This window comes from Podarcis pityusensis, assembly GCF_964106645.2.
Source record: "Podarcis pityusensis genome assembly, chromosome: 1".
NCBI lineage: Eukaryota > Metazoa > Chordata > Lepidosauria > Squamata > Lacertidae > Podarcis > Podarcis pityusensis.
In genome coordinates, this window is record NC_138028.1 from 132,721,087 (window position 1) to 132,737,503 (window position 16,417).

The 16,417-nt window shown below is 45.7% G+C and overlaps 1 protein-coding gene across 5 annotated transcripts in view; it reads left to right on the plus strand.

Moving 5' to 3' along the window:
* Window positions 1-3,274: 3,274 nt before the first annotated feature.
* Window positions 3,275-16,417, plus strand: part of PIKFYVE (phosphoinositide kinase, FYVE-type zinc finger containing) — a 92,673-nt gene continuing 79,530 nt past the window's right edge. For 3 of the 5 annotated variants that reach the window (XM_081015144.1, XM_081015148.1, XM_081015147.1), the window contains exons 1-4: window positions 3,276-3,524; window positions 9,303-9,479; window positions 10,189-10,370; window positions 12,952-13,137. In XM_081015144.1, coding sequence (XP_080871270.1) covers window positions 10,199-10,370; window positions 12,952-13,137 — 358 coding nt within the window. In that variant the 5' untranslated portion in view covers window positions 3,276-3,524; window positions 9,303-9,479; window positions 10,189-10,198. Of the gene's footprint in view, window positions 3,525-3,907; window positions 4,069-9,302; window positions 9,480-10,188; window positions 10,371-12,951; window positions 13,138-16,417 lie in introns of all 5 variants that reach the window. The other 2 variants (XM_081015145.1, XM_081015146.1) reach the window with 2 other exon arrangements.

Here is a 16,417-nt window from a genome sequence, read left to right on the forward strand (position 1 = left end):
GCTGGGGCCACGCCTCCACCCTCGGCGGCCCTCCGTCGCCTTAGTCCCGCCTGTGCCGCCGCATTCCCCCATTGAGAGGAGAAGGGAGGATCCCGCCTCGCCAATGCGCGCTTCCCACGCAGCTTGCAAGGAAGCGCGTCCAGAGAAAGGGAAGGGCGGCCTCGGGGGCGATCTGCCAACGGGGAGGGCAAGGAAGCAAAAATGCAGAGCAGGGAAAAGCAGGAAGTTGACGATCCCCAAGAAAGAGAACTGGGGATCTGGGAGGAGGAGGGCTTGGATATTTTGCAAAGTGTAAGGCATCTCTGAGCCCCCAGGCGCGCAGCGCAACCGCCAATCTGATCCTGGGCACCAGGCTGCGAGGTGGCACTGCGCAGTGTTTCCCCAAGTTGGGAACAATCTGAATGTGAGGATCCTAGGATCTTAAGGGGCAGTGCCTAGATATGGACAGAGAATGGCACCTGGCTGGTAGGAAGGGGGCAAAGGCTTTCAAGGCAATGAAAAACAAGAACGCCCAAGACCTGGCCTGTCACAGCCAGAGATGTCGCTGTTTTCTCCGAAAATCCAAGAAAGCCGAGATATTTCAGACCACACCTTGAGACAAGCATGGTTACAGTTCCTTCCTTGCATGGAAGAATTCATGGCAACTCTAGCGTATGAAAATCAAGATTCTTCTCTGCATTTTCCCTTTGGGCTCTGTATGATGGTCACACTAAACTGGCAGTTGGAGTGTAAAGGATGTATGCAAAACTAGCTTTTTATATATTTGAGAAGACTATTATATACCACCGCTTTTTACCAGTTAAAAAACTGAAGGAGGTACTTCTATTTCCTCACAGCTTGGACAATGATTTTATGGGGTAGAGAGCTGAAGGCGAAATAAATGTCTTATCCAAGGCCGTCCACTGACGTTATTTGATGTCTCAGCTCCAAGCCGAACATGTTGTCACTGGGCAAACAGTCAGTGTCCCACTGTGGGGAGTTGGGTGGGTCAAAAAATTACACAAGTAATTCTGAGAGCTGCATCTGAGCTTGTGGCGTTCAAAATCAGACCACAATGGCATGTTGCTCAATGTGTACATTGACGCACACACGGCTCTTTTCTGCCTTTCTGTCTCAAATTAACAATATTCATAATTTACATACATTGAGAATGAGGAACCACCCCATTCATGGAGGAAAAGAAACTTTGCACATGCTCAGGGACACACAATTCAAGTGGTCAGAATACTTGTGAGTATAATGTGGCAACTCTACTTAGGATGTCTCGTATATATTTATGTAGAGAGAGGTTTTTTTTAAGTGACTGAAATTTGCATCAGCTTGGTTAACTCCCAGTTTTGATCCAGATCTCACTGAAATTTGAGGCATGCCGTTTCTGACTTCAGATGGATGAAATCGTTCCCCACACCCACAGTATAATCCTTCCTGGTATGGTCAAAGCAAAAAGTCCTAACCGGCATACGATTATCCTCTCCTCCCCACCCCAACCCCCAGCACTGGGCATTTTTGTGTGTACGGGTGAGCTTTCTATCATCCTCCAAATGTTGCTGAAATTTGTCTATCTCTGGATACAATGAAGGAGTGCCCCTTTAGGGGTGAAGTCAAACTGCTGGAAGGTTGTAGCACCTGCTGGGGCTGTAGAGACCGATACAGGAGAGACATGTTTTGTTGCAGCCGGGGCAGATGAAGGCGTCTGGTTGTGCTGCCCCAGATGCACCAAGGCGTTTCTTCCCCCTGTGGTCATTCCTCTTCCGGCCACTGCTATGGATGCCCCACCTGACACTTTGTCTCCAGGCACTGCGGTCATCGGCAAGGGGTTCTCAGTCTTCACACGTTTGCAGAAATCCTCGTAACGCAGTTGGCTCTGCCAACGGGCCTGGTGCCCCCCCCAGTGCACGTCCTTGGGGATCCTGCCATCTTCCGTTCCGTGGCCATGACCAAGCAGGTGTAGACATAACAATAATAATAATATAATAATAATTTATTATTTATATCCCGCTCATCTGGCTGGGTTTCCCCAGCCACTCTGGGCAGCTTCCAACAAAACACTAAAATACAGTAACCAATTAAACATTAAAAGCTTCCCTAAACAGGGCTGCCTTCAGATGTCTTCTAAAAGTTTGGTAGTTATTTTTCTCTTTGACATCTGGTGGGAGGGTGTTCCACAGGGCGGGTGCCACTACCGAGAAGGCCCTCTGCCTGGTTCCCTGTAACGGCTTCTCGCAGCGAGGGAACTGCCAAAAGGCCCTCGGCGCTGGACCTCAGTGTCTGGGCAGAACGATGGGGGTGGAGACGCTCCTTCAGGTATACTGGGCTGAGGCCGTTTAGGGCTTTAAAGGTCAGCACCAACACTTTGAATTGTGCTCGGAAACGTACTGGGATCCAGTGTAGGTCTTTCAAGACCGGTGTTATATGGTCTCGGCGGCTGCCCCCAGTCACCACTAGCTGCCGCATTCTGGATTAGTTGTAGTTTCTGGGTCACCTTCAAAGGTAGCCTCTCGTAGATTGCATTGCAGTAGTCCAAGCGAGAGATAACCAGAACATGCACCACTCTGGCGAGACAGTCCGCGGGCAGGGAGGGTCTCAGCCTGCGTACCAGATGGAGCTGACAGACAGCCGCCCTGGATACAGAATTGACCTGCGCCTCCATGGACAGCTGTGAGTCCAAAATGACTCCCAGGCTGCACACCTGGTCCTTCAGGGGCACAGTTACCCCATTCAGGACCAGGGAGTCCTCCACACCCGCCCGACCCCTGTCCCCCAAGAACAGTACTTCTGTCTTGTCAGGATTCAACCTCAGCCTGTTAGTCGCTGAGACAGGAGTGCGAAATGGGATGGGGGAAACCAAGTGTCGAGATCTCTGCTGTGTTGCAAGGGGCTGGACTGGATGACCCACGGGGTCCCTTCCCACCTATGACACCCCCCCCCCCGCCCCGCCACTTGAGAACTCTGTCCCATAGCTGTCAACTTGTCCCTTTCCTTGCGAGGAATCCTATTCGGAATAAGGGAATCTCCCTTTAGAAAAGGCAAACGTTGACGGCTATGCTCTGTCCATCGAAGCAACTGCACTCGAACCGACGGCCTGCGTGGACGACGACGATCGCGGGGCTCGTTTGCTCGCGCCTGCGCCGCTCGCCGCATTTTGCGTCGATTGCGTTGCCTGCGGCGGCGGCGGCGGCCCCCCCCCTCCTCCTGGCTCTGTCTCTCGGGGGCCGATTGCGTTGCCTGCGCCGACGGTAGCTCCGCCTCCTCCTCCTCCTCTTGCCCGTGGCCGGCCCAGGAGTGGAGGCCGGAAGTTCATGCAAAGGCGGAAGCGCCTCCAAGTCGAGTCAGGTGCTGCCTTTGCCGGGCGTCCCGCGCTCCCTCTGTCGCTGTTATTGTTATTATTATTGTTGTTGTTGTTGTTGTCGTCCCGCTGGCGGTGTTGGTGTCGCCTCCCGAGTGGGAAGCGCAGCCTGCTAAGGGAGGCGGAAGGCAGGGGCTGCCTGGCTGGGAGACAGGGAAGGAGAGAGCGGCAAGGGCAGGTAAGATGCTCGCCGCCCCCATCCTCATTAAATAGCATTAATGAGTATTAATAGCATTAATATCCTTCCTATTCCCGGCAGCGGGGTCTGGAGGGCGTTTCGTTTCTGAGCCAAGGCGAGGCTGCCAGTTTGCCCTCCTGCCTGCGTGGAGTCAAGCAAAGAAACCCCACTTGTCCACCGTTTTCTAAAGTGGCGTTTGTTTGCTTTTAAAGTATGCAGGTGGCTTATTTTGTATGTGTGAATACTTTTTTTTTGGGGGGGAACATTTTGATTCTCACAATGTAGCTTTTTTTTGGGGGGGGAAAGGTTTGATAGAACACCAAACTAAGGCTAAGAAAGGAAACGAATGAACCCAACGGCTTGTTTTTACTTGTTTTATGCAGCCTACATACGCAACTCGGGTGTGTAGGACGTGGTGTTCGAATCCTGGCACCTCTGCCTGGGTCCTCCGGAGGGGAAAGTTGCAGTGTGTGTGGTAGTGATGTACCTTGCTGCCTCGTGAAAATGAAGAAGGCAGGGGGCTGCCCGACACTCCTGCGTTAAGGTGGACAGGTGCAAAGGAAGAGAGGGCTGTGATAACCTTTGAGTATTGAGTAGTACCGGGAATGTTTGGTTATCATGTGGGATCCTTCACCCTTGTAATGAGCTGCACCTGGCATTCCCCCTATTAAAGGTGCAGGAACACACTTTTGTCACGCTTTTTATACAGAAAGTGCTGTGTAAATGACTATCTTGTACCTCTGGTAGTATATAATTTATGGGTGGGGAACTGATGCTGAGAGATGACTTGTACAAGGTCACCTCGTAGGATGATTGGGAGAGGATCTGAGTCTGGATCCAACACTCGTTAACTTGACCGCAATGACTACAGCACATTTTGTAGTGGGGGCACTCTGTTATAAAACTTGGGGTGGCCAGTGTGAGAACTCCACCCTTTAAAGCTGAAAGTAGGGCAGCAATTTCAGGAAAACTCTTGCTTTGGTTAAAAAAGAAAGAAAAAGAGGTGTTGCTACTCATATATTGATATAGGTGCCATGGGTGCCAGCAGAAAGTGGCTGGGCAGTAAGAAAAAGAGGTGTTGGTACTTTGTACTATTGAGTATTGTCACAAAAAGAGCCCCAAGGTCGGATAATTGTTGGAACCTGTCTTCAAGAGAGTAGCTGGTCTTAAGATGCAAGCCTGGAACAGTTTGTGTAGAGAAGTGTAAAATATGCATGTGTTTTTTCTCCTTTGAAGAAATATATCCAAGTGACCCACTAGTAGGGCAAACTGTAGCAGGAAAGGAGGAAGTGGCTGTTGCTTGAATCAAAACCTGCTACAATCTTTGCTTTGTTGAGCTTGTAAAAAAAAATTCTCATGACTATATTAGACAGCATCAATTGCTTGGACTAACAATGAATGGAATCTTTATTTTTAAGGTTGCTGAGAGTGTGATGAAATATTATCACCCTGTTGTGTTTGCGTGTGAGAGAGAGGTGGAGAGAACATTACTTTGGTATATGTGTTGGAAATCAACAGGATTTATCCAGTGAATGTCCTTAAATTTGCTAGGAATTGTTCTGTGTTACATCTTTATTTTTTGGTGAGTGTTTACCTCTGTGTTAAAGCCTAACATGCCAGCAATGATTAGCAACATGCGGGAATTTATTGGGAGGTACAGTATAGCGTACCCTTCGGTTTCTAGAGACAGATGTCAGCTGTCTCAAGTTAAGTATGTTGAATAGCTCTAAGCATCTAATAATCTAAGCGTCTAATAGATATTAATTAATATCTTGAAGTGGTCTTGAATTAAACTGAGAATTAAATTAAAATCCAGACAAAAATGGAATCCCCTTCTCCCCTGGCTTGAGCAGCGCACATACTTTTTCATTCCTGGTAAAGCAGTTACTGCAGTTTAATTGAATGCATTTTTGAACTATTGACCAGAGCAACCATAAATCTCATTAATCCTTTCAGCTTTGATAAGCTATTGTTGAGAGTAATGAGAGATTTAACAGGGGTCCCTCTGCAATTTACTTAATTGTCATATAACTTCTTTATGATGACCTGCATTTGCTGAAACTGCCACATCTGCATAACAAGTAACTTCATGTGGCAAGCAAGAGGGTTGGCAGAGGAGGGTAGTTCTTAAATGTAGGACTAAATTAGTGTGTATAAAAATATGGGCTAGTGTTTAATACTTTGGCTTTTGATGCTTGGGATGTATATTTTTAAGACCCATTTTATTTCTGTGATTGTAAGTTGTTTTAAGCAGTTATTAATACTGCGTTTTAATTATTGTGTAACCTTCCTTGGTACCTTAAGGGGGAAGGGCAAGTAATTAATAATAATTAATAATTGCAAGGCTTTGTTGAGCTGACTTTTAAGAAGTGGCATTCAAATGATTATTCCTAGTGAGCGGGGTGAGACTGATGTAACTTCACACTATAAGAAAAATGGAGTTTCTGGCTCCTCCAAGATCTCACTTGTCCTGAAATCATTACATTGTGTAGTTTACCTCCCATTCCCATATCAGCAGGCAGTGATGTGGAGCAGGGCTGAGAGATGTTCAGCGTAATGCCGGCCCACGAGTTAAGCTCTTCTATTCATAACCTGTTGTAAAACTTATCACAAAGTTATGGTTTGGGGCTGCAGCTGTGTGCATCTTAAGTGGGCAAAACTGACCCCAGTTTTGCATGGATAGCTTTGTTCTGTTTCTTTTTTTCTGAAGAGTCGGACACGACTAAACAACAACAATTCATAACCTGTTGTAAAACTTACTACAAAGTTATGGTTTGGGGCTGCAGCTGTGTGCATCTTAAGACGGCAAAACTGACCCCAGTTTTGCATGGATAGCTTTGTTCTGTTTCTTTTCCTTAGAGTCTCTTGGGCAGGACAGAATATTCCCATGCTACACTTAACTATTGGACGCAGGTGGCGCTGTGGTCTAAACCACTGAGCCTAGGGCTTGCCAATCAGAAGGTTGGTGGTTTGAATCCCCGCGACGGGGTGAGCTCCCGTTGCTCGGTCCCTGCTCCTGCCAACCTAGCAGTTTGAAAGCACGTCAAAGTGCAAGTAGATAAATAGGTACCACTCCGGCGGGAAGGTAAACAGCTTTTCCGTGTGCTGCTCTGGTTCACTAGAAATGGCTTTGTCATGCTGGCCACATGTCCTGGAAGCTGTCTGTGGACAAATGCTGGCTCCCTCGGCCAATAAAGCGAGATGAGCGCCGCAATCCCAGAGTCATCCGTGACTGGAATTAATGGTCAGGGGTCCCTTAACCTTTACCTTTTTACACTTAGCTATGTTTTCCTGACCTATGCTAGCTGGCACATGAATTTCCGACCTTGCACTAGCAGTCCTACGCTGCCTCGCTTGATGAAATTGTTCTGGGCCTGCTCTAGAATTATGGTGAAAGGAAGCTATACTGGTGTTTCGGGAAGAGCTTACACAGCACAAAACAGTTCTAGAGTTTGCACGAGTTTGGTAGGACTCTGGTTCATCTGCAGTTTACTAATGCAGAAGTCACTTCTGACTAAGTGATCCAGTTTGCCCTGTCATCCTCTATCGGGGAAAACAACCGGCTTAAAACAGTAACTATGGAAATTGTGATGTAAATTGTGTTGGTGGTTGCTCCATATTTAGGTGTTTTGTTTTGTTTTCCGGATGGCTGTCTTGTCAGCTAAGCCTGATGGTGAGTTAAGCCATAGCTGTTCCCAATATGAATCTGCAATTGTATAGGAATATTCAGTTGAATAGGAGAACAAATGAGGAATTTGTTGCAGCTGCCCCACCTGTCTTCCCCCAACCTGCACTTGTGTGCCCTTCTATGCACTCACATCTTCTTCCGACCTCCTTGTGCCTGACCCTGCTTCTCCCTGCTTCTCTTTTCCTTCCCCCTTCCCCCTTCCCTTTCCTGTGTCAGCAGCTGACAGAATGCTGTAAGGGGTGCTATCCTGTGAGCTGTTACACAGCCTGACAGCTTGGTGGTGAGGGCACTTGAAGGGATGAGGAACTGATCCTGCTCAACTTCCCCAATTCCTGAAGATAGAGGAAGGCAGGGGGAGGAAACTGGGATCAGAGTTCCCTGCTCTGGCAGGCTGAGTGAGGACTTGTGCCTCTCTTCCATCCTCTGTTCCTGAGCACACAAAGGAGCAGCACAACTTCACAGACAACTTGTGTGCTGGGTTTTTCTTGGGGGTGGGGCAGGCGTTAGAGGAGCCGACCCTTTATCTTTGTCTAAAGAGAGCTTGAAACTTTACCATCTTGTAGCTTGCAGAACTTCCCTTTTATGTGTGCATCTGAACTTCAGAGAGATTTATATAGGCTATCTTAATAGGATTATTTAGATTTATTTGAGGTACATACATGCTGCCTTTCAGGGGAAGCCCTCATAGCCCACCTCCCAAATAGCTTATTCAAAAGTTCCAGGAGGAACGCCCACATCTCTCTTGGTGCTTCGGGCCACTGCAAAGTATGTGGGTACTTTCAGTTGTTTCAGGAGGCTTTGAAGACCTGCCTGTTTCAGGTGGGCCTATGCACACGAGCGGCATTCTTGGCTGAGTTGCATGCTTGGTTTTTAGCTGTTTATTATACTGGATAATTAATTAATTAATTAATTAATTGTGGAGGGATTGCAGTAGTGTTTGTCTTCTGTATTATTGATAATTGTATTAGCACTTTTAGAATCATAGAATCATAGAGTTGGAAGAGACCACAAGGGCCATCGAGTCCAACCCCCTGCCAAGCAGGAAACACCATCAGAGCACTCCTGACATATGGTTGTCAAGCCTCTGCTTAAAGACCTCCAAAGAAGGAGACTCCACCACACTCCTTGGCAGCAAATTCCACTGTCGAACAGCTCTTACTGTCAGGAAGTTCTTCCTAATGTTTAGGTGGAATCTTCTTTCTTGTAGTTTGGATCCATTGCTCCGTGTCCGCTTCTCTGGAGCAGCAGAAAACAACCTTTCTCCCTCCTCTATGTGACATCCTTTTATATATTTGAACATGGCTATCATATCACCCCTTAACCTCCTCTTCTCCAGGCTAAACATACCCAGCTCCCTTAGCCGTTCCTCATAAGGCATCGTTTCCAGGCCTTTGACCATTTTGGTTGCCCTCCTCTGGACACGTTCCAGTTTGTCAGTGTCCTTCTTGAACTGTGGTGCCCAGAACTGGACACAGTACTCCAGGTGAGGTCTGACCAGAGCAGAATACAGTGGCACTATTACTTCCCTTGATCTAGATGCTATACTCCTATTGATGTATATATTTTTAAATGCCATGTTGAAAGAGTACCCAGAAAGGTAGCTCATAACTATTTCACCATAAGCAACTAAACTTCTATAATAAATAATTCCACCATTTGGGGCATAGTTAAGGAAAAGAACTCACACCATGTCCAAAATGGAGGGGGGAGACCTTTTTTTTGGAGCAAAAGATGTATGTATGTGCATGTGGGGAGCTGAACCCATCCCAAGTTATGCCTTAACTCCTCGCAGTTTCCCCCCGGTGCTTTTTCCTTCAGCTGAGTTTTTGTACCCAAAGGAACTCACATGTGTGAAAAACACTGAAAGAGAGGACCTGGGGGGTGTTTTCTTCTGCATGCCTCCTTTGCTCTGAAACAGCAGTGAGCAGCCTGCAGAACTGATGGTGCCCACCAAGTCTCCCCATTTGGTCTGTGGCACCACCAACCTGTCAATCCCCTGACACCATACAGTGTTGGGCATGGACCAGCTAAACCAAACAGGAAGACTTGGGAGCACACTCTGATATATGCTATGTATTCTTCCCTTCTAGCCCCCGGTAGAATTCAGGGCTTTTGGAATTTGGTGCCCTTTTCTGTCTTCTGGGAAGAATCTTCCTTTGCCACTGCGGCTTGAAGTCACGATGGAGCTGTGAAGGAGGAAGGGAAAGAACTGGGAGTGCACTTGCAATGCACTCCTGAGTCTTCATTTGCAAGCCTCAGGTTTAAAGGTGAGTTGCATGGCATCACATGATGTCAAGTGATAGACAGGTGTGCAGCCCCACCTTTCTGACAGTGGTGCACAGAGTGAAGGGGAGTTCTGGATCTGGCTGGCCGTTCCTGTAACAGGAGACTATAGCCTAAGGTAACTCAGATTGATAGATCAATCCTTGCTAACTTAAGCTACAGTTCTCTTTTGTCAGCAACTGGGCACTATGGTCTGAATTAATCAGGATCAGGCCCACTGCCCCTGTGTCTAATTTGCGCCCAACTTGAAACACAAACTGGTTTCTCTGGACAGTTTTACTATGTTGTTCAAATAATGGACAAACTTCACTTCCTTATTGCTATGAGACAGAGTCTTACTTTTCTTCTGAATCATCTGGTTTTAGTACTTCCTCTAAAGTCATGAATGTGCTTTTTCAAAAGTGAATAATTGTTTAGCTACTCTGTTCCAATTTCTTCCCTATTTCTGAATTCACTTCTGACTGCATCATATTTGATGCCTGTTCTAAGCTGACTACCTGTTGCTCCTCCTAAACTGGATCTCGTTTGGAATTTATATCCCACCCTTCAGTGTTACCATACCGGGGACACTTTAAATAATATAAAAGTCATCAGAATAAACTCTGAAAAGCGGAATTTTAAAGCAGCAGGACAGTAACATGCAGTGGCTTATGTTTCATTGGGGCATTACATGTGCATCTTCAATTTTCTTAGGATCCATGAAATGGCCACAGATGACAAAGCATCTCCGACGTTGGACACTCTGAACGACCTGCCCTACTCTCCTGGCAGCCCGTCTCACCTTACGCACTTCAAACCTTTGACTCCTGACCAGGATGAACCGCCATTTAAATCTGCCTATAGTTCTTTCGTGAATCTCTTTCGTTTCAGTAGAGGTAAGTACTAACTTCCTTCCATGGCTGTACGTTGATTGATTAATAGTTATGAGTGAAGACTTGCTGCCCAAAGTGGGAACAGCCTACACAAAAGCATGCAAAAACCACATGCCATTGGGCTCATTAACATGTAACACTAAACTAACTGCTTTATTGAAACAAGCCAACTTCACACTAGCCACAGTTCCTGGTTAGCATGTAACACGAAACTGTGGTTAGATGAAAATTGAGTGAAAACTTCCAATCTCTTCACAGCAGCACCAGAGGAAGAGGGAGAGCCCATGAGCACACACAACCCTAGTATTAAGCGCAATGCAGTCATTTTAGTGCAATGTAACATGGACTGCACATTGTTGTTGTACACACAACCCTAGTATTAAGCGCAATGCAGTCATTTTAGTGCAATGTAACATGGACTGCACATTGTTGTTGTAACCAGCCTTGTGCAGATGCCCATTTTGTGAAATGAGTGTGTTCTAGGATGGATTGATCTTGTTCCCACTGCCGCTGCCCTCTACTTCCAAGCATTCAAGCCAAAGTGGGTGACTTGTTTGCCAAGGTGGATAATCGTATCCAGTGTCTGGCTTGCATGTGCAGGTCTGGGTGCACAAATATAGGTCCCCATGTTACTGAGTGCTGGAACTCTGAGCACGCCCCAAGACTGTGTTTGCTCTGAGCAATGGCTGTGTCATTGTGGTAGACCATCAAGAGCCCCTATGGTGGCAGATGACATTGATCCCAGGCACGAGGTTGTAATTGCCTAGTTGATCTCCAGTCCCAGGGCCATATCTAATACAAACAATGCCTGTAACTGTGTCATTAATCATCCATTGTGAGTTAATGGGTACCAGTCAGTCAGCATATCTTTCCTTGAGTCGAACAAGTGTCTGTTCTTCTATATTTATGAAGAGGCTCACATGCGTCCTCTTTCAGGAGAGAAATGAGCATGTCACTAAAGTAAGACCTGACAGTCAGGGGTGCCCCTGTGTCTTGCTTTAAGTCCTCAGGCAGAAGACATAACTCTTATGACTCTGGCTGATCTAGGAAAACTCATCAACTGTGTCTTTTGTTTAAAAAACAACACTCATGTGTAGCCTGGACCTTTTCAGATTCACGTTGAGGTTCACTCATGAAGTATTCTCTAATCAAGTGTATGTTGCACCCACAATTTGTTTAACTTTGGGGGATTTTCACCCAAAGGTACTCCACACTGCCTTTTTTTGCCTCCTCAGATGTCGGACCCCCCAGTGATTGACTGTGGAGCTGGAATCTCTGTTTAACTTTAGCTAGAGCTTCTCCTTGTCACCTCTTTCCTCATTCCCCTGATTTCTAAACTGTGTTGGTTATTTCGCTCAGCCAGTGCTGTTCTAAAGAGAAAAGTTTTTTCTATAGGAATAAGGAGGTTCAATGGAACCCAAAATAAGATTAAAAGTGGAGTAACTTGAAGAAGTAGGTGAAGTAGCTCATCCTTTTTGAGAGTATTGGTGGATGAAAAGAATCATGGTTTGGGAAGGCAGCGAATGAACATCTCCTTTGGTTAAGAGACCTGGTCTCGCCTGACAACGCAAAAGAAATTCTCACTGTCCTAATTTTTTGTTTAATAAAGTGAGTCACAAGTTGTGCTTTTTCCTCCAAGTATGACCAGCCCCAGTCAACAGTAAGCTTCCAGGTTGTGATGGTAATTCTTGTAGGCATGAGAAACAAGTGGCCAAAGAAGGAGGGCCTCCCAGACCAAAGGAACTGGGAGGTACTGAAGCCAAGAACTAGTTCCTCATTGCTTCGTAACTTGTGGGTTGCGATCCCCCAACACCTGAATTTATAGCTATAAGCTGCCTAGAATGCCATTGGCCTGGAACTTCCTGCTGGAAAGTCTGATGTGTCTTTGCACCCTCTGGAGGTTTGGCTCTGAAACTGGGGCTTGGTACTAGCAGTTATGAGAGGCAGGGTGCAGACCTACTGCTCTTGCTCGATGCAGTTTGTAGTTCCATGATTCCTTTCCCCTGTTACTTAAAGTGATGGACAGTGGTAATTGTTGGGATCAGAGTGAGGGGACTGTTTCCTTGGAACTGTCTTTGAAGAACCATAAATAAGGTTTGGTCCTGATTTTCTTCTCTCTTTTGCTAATAAGAGTTGTAGGTGAGCGCTGGCAGCCTAAGCACTGTTTGTGCTGGCAATATATAACAGGCTGCTGGCCTATGATAAGTTTTTAAAGAGGTAAGCCCAGTGGGACTTATTTCGGGAGGTGGGAAATGCCGAAGATTGGGCTGCCAAAGAATTCTTTCTTTAGATCTAAGTCTTTCACTATGACTCAGTGTGGGAACTGTGGTTCTAGAGAGATTTATGAGAAATCTGGTAAACACTGGTATACTTGAGAAGAGGCTGTAAAATAACGACATTTCTGCTTTGCGTATATTTTGTACACACACCTATTCACCAGGTGGGACGATCTTTCTCAGGTTCATAAGTCATGTCTTATGAGTGAACAAACGCTAGTGTCTGATTTATTTGAGAATAATATAAAAAGGTACTTTTCCAGTTCACGTATCTCAACATTGATTAGACTAACACTTCCTCTTTCTAGACGATGGTCGTCTTGCTTCCTCCGTGGAGAGAGCAGAGGCAGGACAGGGTGATCAGCAGACGCTGAATGCAAGTTGGTCAAGTCCGCAACATACTTTGAGGTCGCAGTCGCTAAGGTCATCACCTGTACCTTACAAAAAAACCCAGCCCTCTGGGGAGTTGCAGAGAAGATCTTCAGCATCTTTAGGTAAGAGATCAGAGTTTGAAAAGAGGTGGTCTGTGCTTTATAGGGCTTTGAAATTTTCCAAGCCACATTCAGCTCAAGAGATGCTTCCAAGGAATCTTCTAACGCTGTTCTTGCTTTAAAAAACTATACACTCCTAGATTTGGCAATGTGAAAACTCAGTTTTTCTGTGTGTGTGTTTGGGTGGTTTTTTTTAAATTCATCTAAGCAAGAAGGAAAACCTGCATGTGTTTCCTGCTGCTTTTTTTTGTTACCCTACGTGGGATTTCTAATGTATACATTTATGGAATTTCTAATGCCATCTTTTTTGTTGGGAATGTGGAAAACAGGAGGGAAGTACGTATGTGAGAGCAGATGGATGAATGTCTGTCCATGGTGACTTGCTTACCTTTGTGCCCACTGAAAAGTCCTACTTTCCAGACCTCTTTTCCATTCTTGGTGTAAAGCCAGAAGAACACATGAAGACTTGCATTTTTCCACCTTATTATAACTTCCAATGATCTGCAGAGTGGGGGATGGTGCAATTTGAGTCTGGGGCCATGAACACTTAAAAGTGTTAGCAAATGATACGTAAATCGCTGGCTCCTATGCGCGGTCCTGAAGCCCTGATGTGGGCATGCAGATTTGCCATTCCTTGTTGCTGCCTCCAGTAGATGTGAACAAAACCCTGGTGTACAAGATTCAGCTGGCATTCCAAGGTCGCATAACAGGGCCGTGACCTAAGTAGATTAGATTTCAACTGTGCCCAAGTCTAAAAGTCCAAACAGTTATTTGAAGTGAAATGCCCTCTGTTCTGTTAGGAATCCTGATTTCCACCATGGGCTTCATTTTCAGGGAGAGAATTGAGAGCTGAGCCAAAACTACACGTTACACTGAGAGATTTGTGATTAACGCTCTGACTTCTGTTGAATCAGATGGTCCCACAGGAGTAGGGTAGTGCGTGGGACTGCTCATTTGTTGGGGGCAATAGCATGGGGCCATTTAACCCTGGTCTTATGCCATTTCCTGTTATAGAATGCGCCCCCCCCCCCCGATAAGTTGCTCTTTGCTCTGGAAGGAGGAATACAAGCACCTCTCCCCTACTGCAAAGCAAATATCCCCTGGGAGAGCATTTACATTGGGGGAACTGGTCGATGTGGGACGGGGTTAAATCCTGCTTTCCCGATCCTAGTAGCAATGGGAAGCCGGCTAAACTCAGTACAAAAAATATCAGGCAATTAGTTTTTGTTTAACTTAGCCACAGAAAGCTGGAGTTGTTAGCTTTTCCAGCATTTCAGATAATCAGGCCTAGACTTATAACTAACTGCTGAAAAATATTGAAGAGCAGAATCAGGGTGTGCTTCTCTTGTGACAGATAGCCTCCAGGGGGCACTCGTGTCAATTGGATGCGCTGGTTTCTTTTCCTTGTCTCCAATAGCGTTTACAGAGATCAACATTAGCCTGTCTTGGATGAAAAGTGCTTAACCCCAGTAGGAAATAATGAAGATCATCATTCTACATACATAGACCAGGTTTCTCTGATTCCAGAACAGAGAAAGCAATAAGGGGAAAGTTATTTTAAGCCTACTGAGACTTCGCTTTAATACAAGATGCATTTGCATAGGCTACAGCTACTTTGGCAGACTTTAGATGTTCAAGTGCAAGGAGCAAGGAGCACAAGAAACGCTTAACGCTATTCTTATTCTCAAAGGGGCAGCAAGGGCCAAGATTCTGAGGGCACTCCTGTGTCCATCTACGTTGCTAGAGGGCCAGGTGACTCCAATGGCTAGGAGTGCCTTTTGCCAGCTTTGGTTGGCAAGACAGCTGCGACTGTTTCTGGATCAGAAAATCCAGACCATTGTTCTCTATTTGCTGGCACCCTCCAGAATGGATTGCAATGCTGTCCTCGTGGCTGACCTGGAAGGTGCAGCTAGCAGAAAATGCAGCATCTCAACTGCTCCCTTGGGCAGACTATCACTGTCATAGTAGGTCACCGCTGAGAAAATTGCACTGGCTGCCCGTTAGCTTCTAGATAACATTCATGTTGCACATATTGGTGTACAAAGTCCCATACAATTGGAGACCAGAAAACACGTAATGGATAGGCCACAGATAGTGGTGGAGTTTTCTAGAAATCTTTCTGTCAAGCTTATGCCTGCAGTTTCCCCCTCTTAATTACTGTCTCAATCCTTAATTTCTATGAGATGGAAGTTGTCCCCTTTTCCCCCTGTTTCACTAAAAACGTAAGCGATTGCTATGTTACCGTTCACATAAATTATACACATACTTCAGGATTTCTAAAGTAAACAGCACATATTATATTATAGTGTATGTAACTGTATAAAAAACAAATGTATTAATATAAAACTTCACTGTGAGAATAGCACAGCATGCGGCTTGACTCTCTTATATCTATAATACGGAGTGGGTGTATTTTGCATATAATTTTAATATAATTAGTTGGGCTTTTAAAACTCCCCGATGATGCACGAGTGGCTTAGACACAAGCAGGCGCTTGATACAAGAGGAAGTCTAATGCAAGCAAAGCTCAGTCAGTTTTGGACAGTCAAGTTCTGTGTATAAATCTGGTTAAAATGGATTCCTCACCCCCAGCCATAAGTTTCCCAGCCCTATTAGTGTTGTGCCGATATTTTGCTTGCTTTTAAAAAAATCCATCCATGTGAGGGATCAGCAAAAGTAAATAATATGTGACCTTTGGGGGGGGGATTGTGTGTGAATGGTCATGAGAGGTTTTGCCTATTGTTCTTCCTCTAAAATCATTGACCTTAAATAGCCTCTTCGCTTCTTTAATAAAACAGTCTCTGGAGACCTTCAGTGCTGGTCTCCTTGGGGAAACCTCTGGAGATGATCTTGCAGGCAAGCATTCCAAGAAGCTGGGAATGGGAGAAGCTGGCTCAGAAGCTGATGCAAAGTTGCTGTGATTTTTTCCAAATAATAATATAATATATGCATCAATCACCCACCTTGTAGTGATTTTGAGGTCAGAGCAGCAAGCAAGCTTTTCTCTCCCATACACATGAACAAGAAAGTTGAAGTGTGTGTGTGTGTGTGTGTGTGTGTGTGTGTGTGTTGTGGAGGGACCTCTTTTGCCAGTAGCAAATACATTGGTGAAATGCAGGGACAGGGAGACAAGGATTTGGCACCCTACAATCTGAAATCTGTCTCTTGCTGCATTTGAATCACCAGTGTTGTTAAATACTTCAGGTAGGATTCCCCTGATCTGTCTCTGAACAACTCTTGAGAACTCTGCTCAAGTTCTCCAGGAGGATTGGGGTGTGCAAAA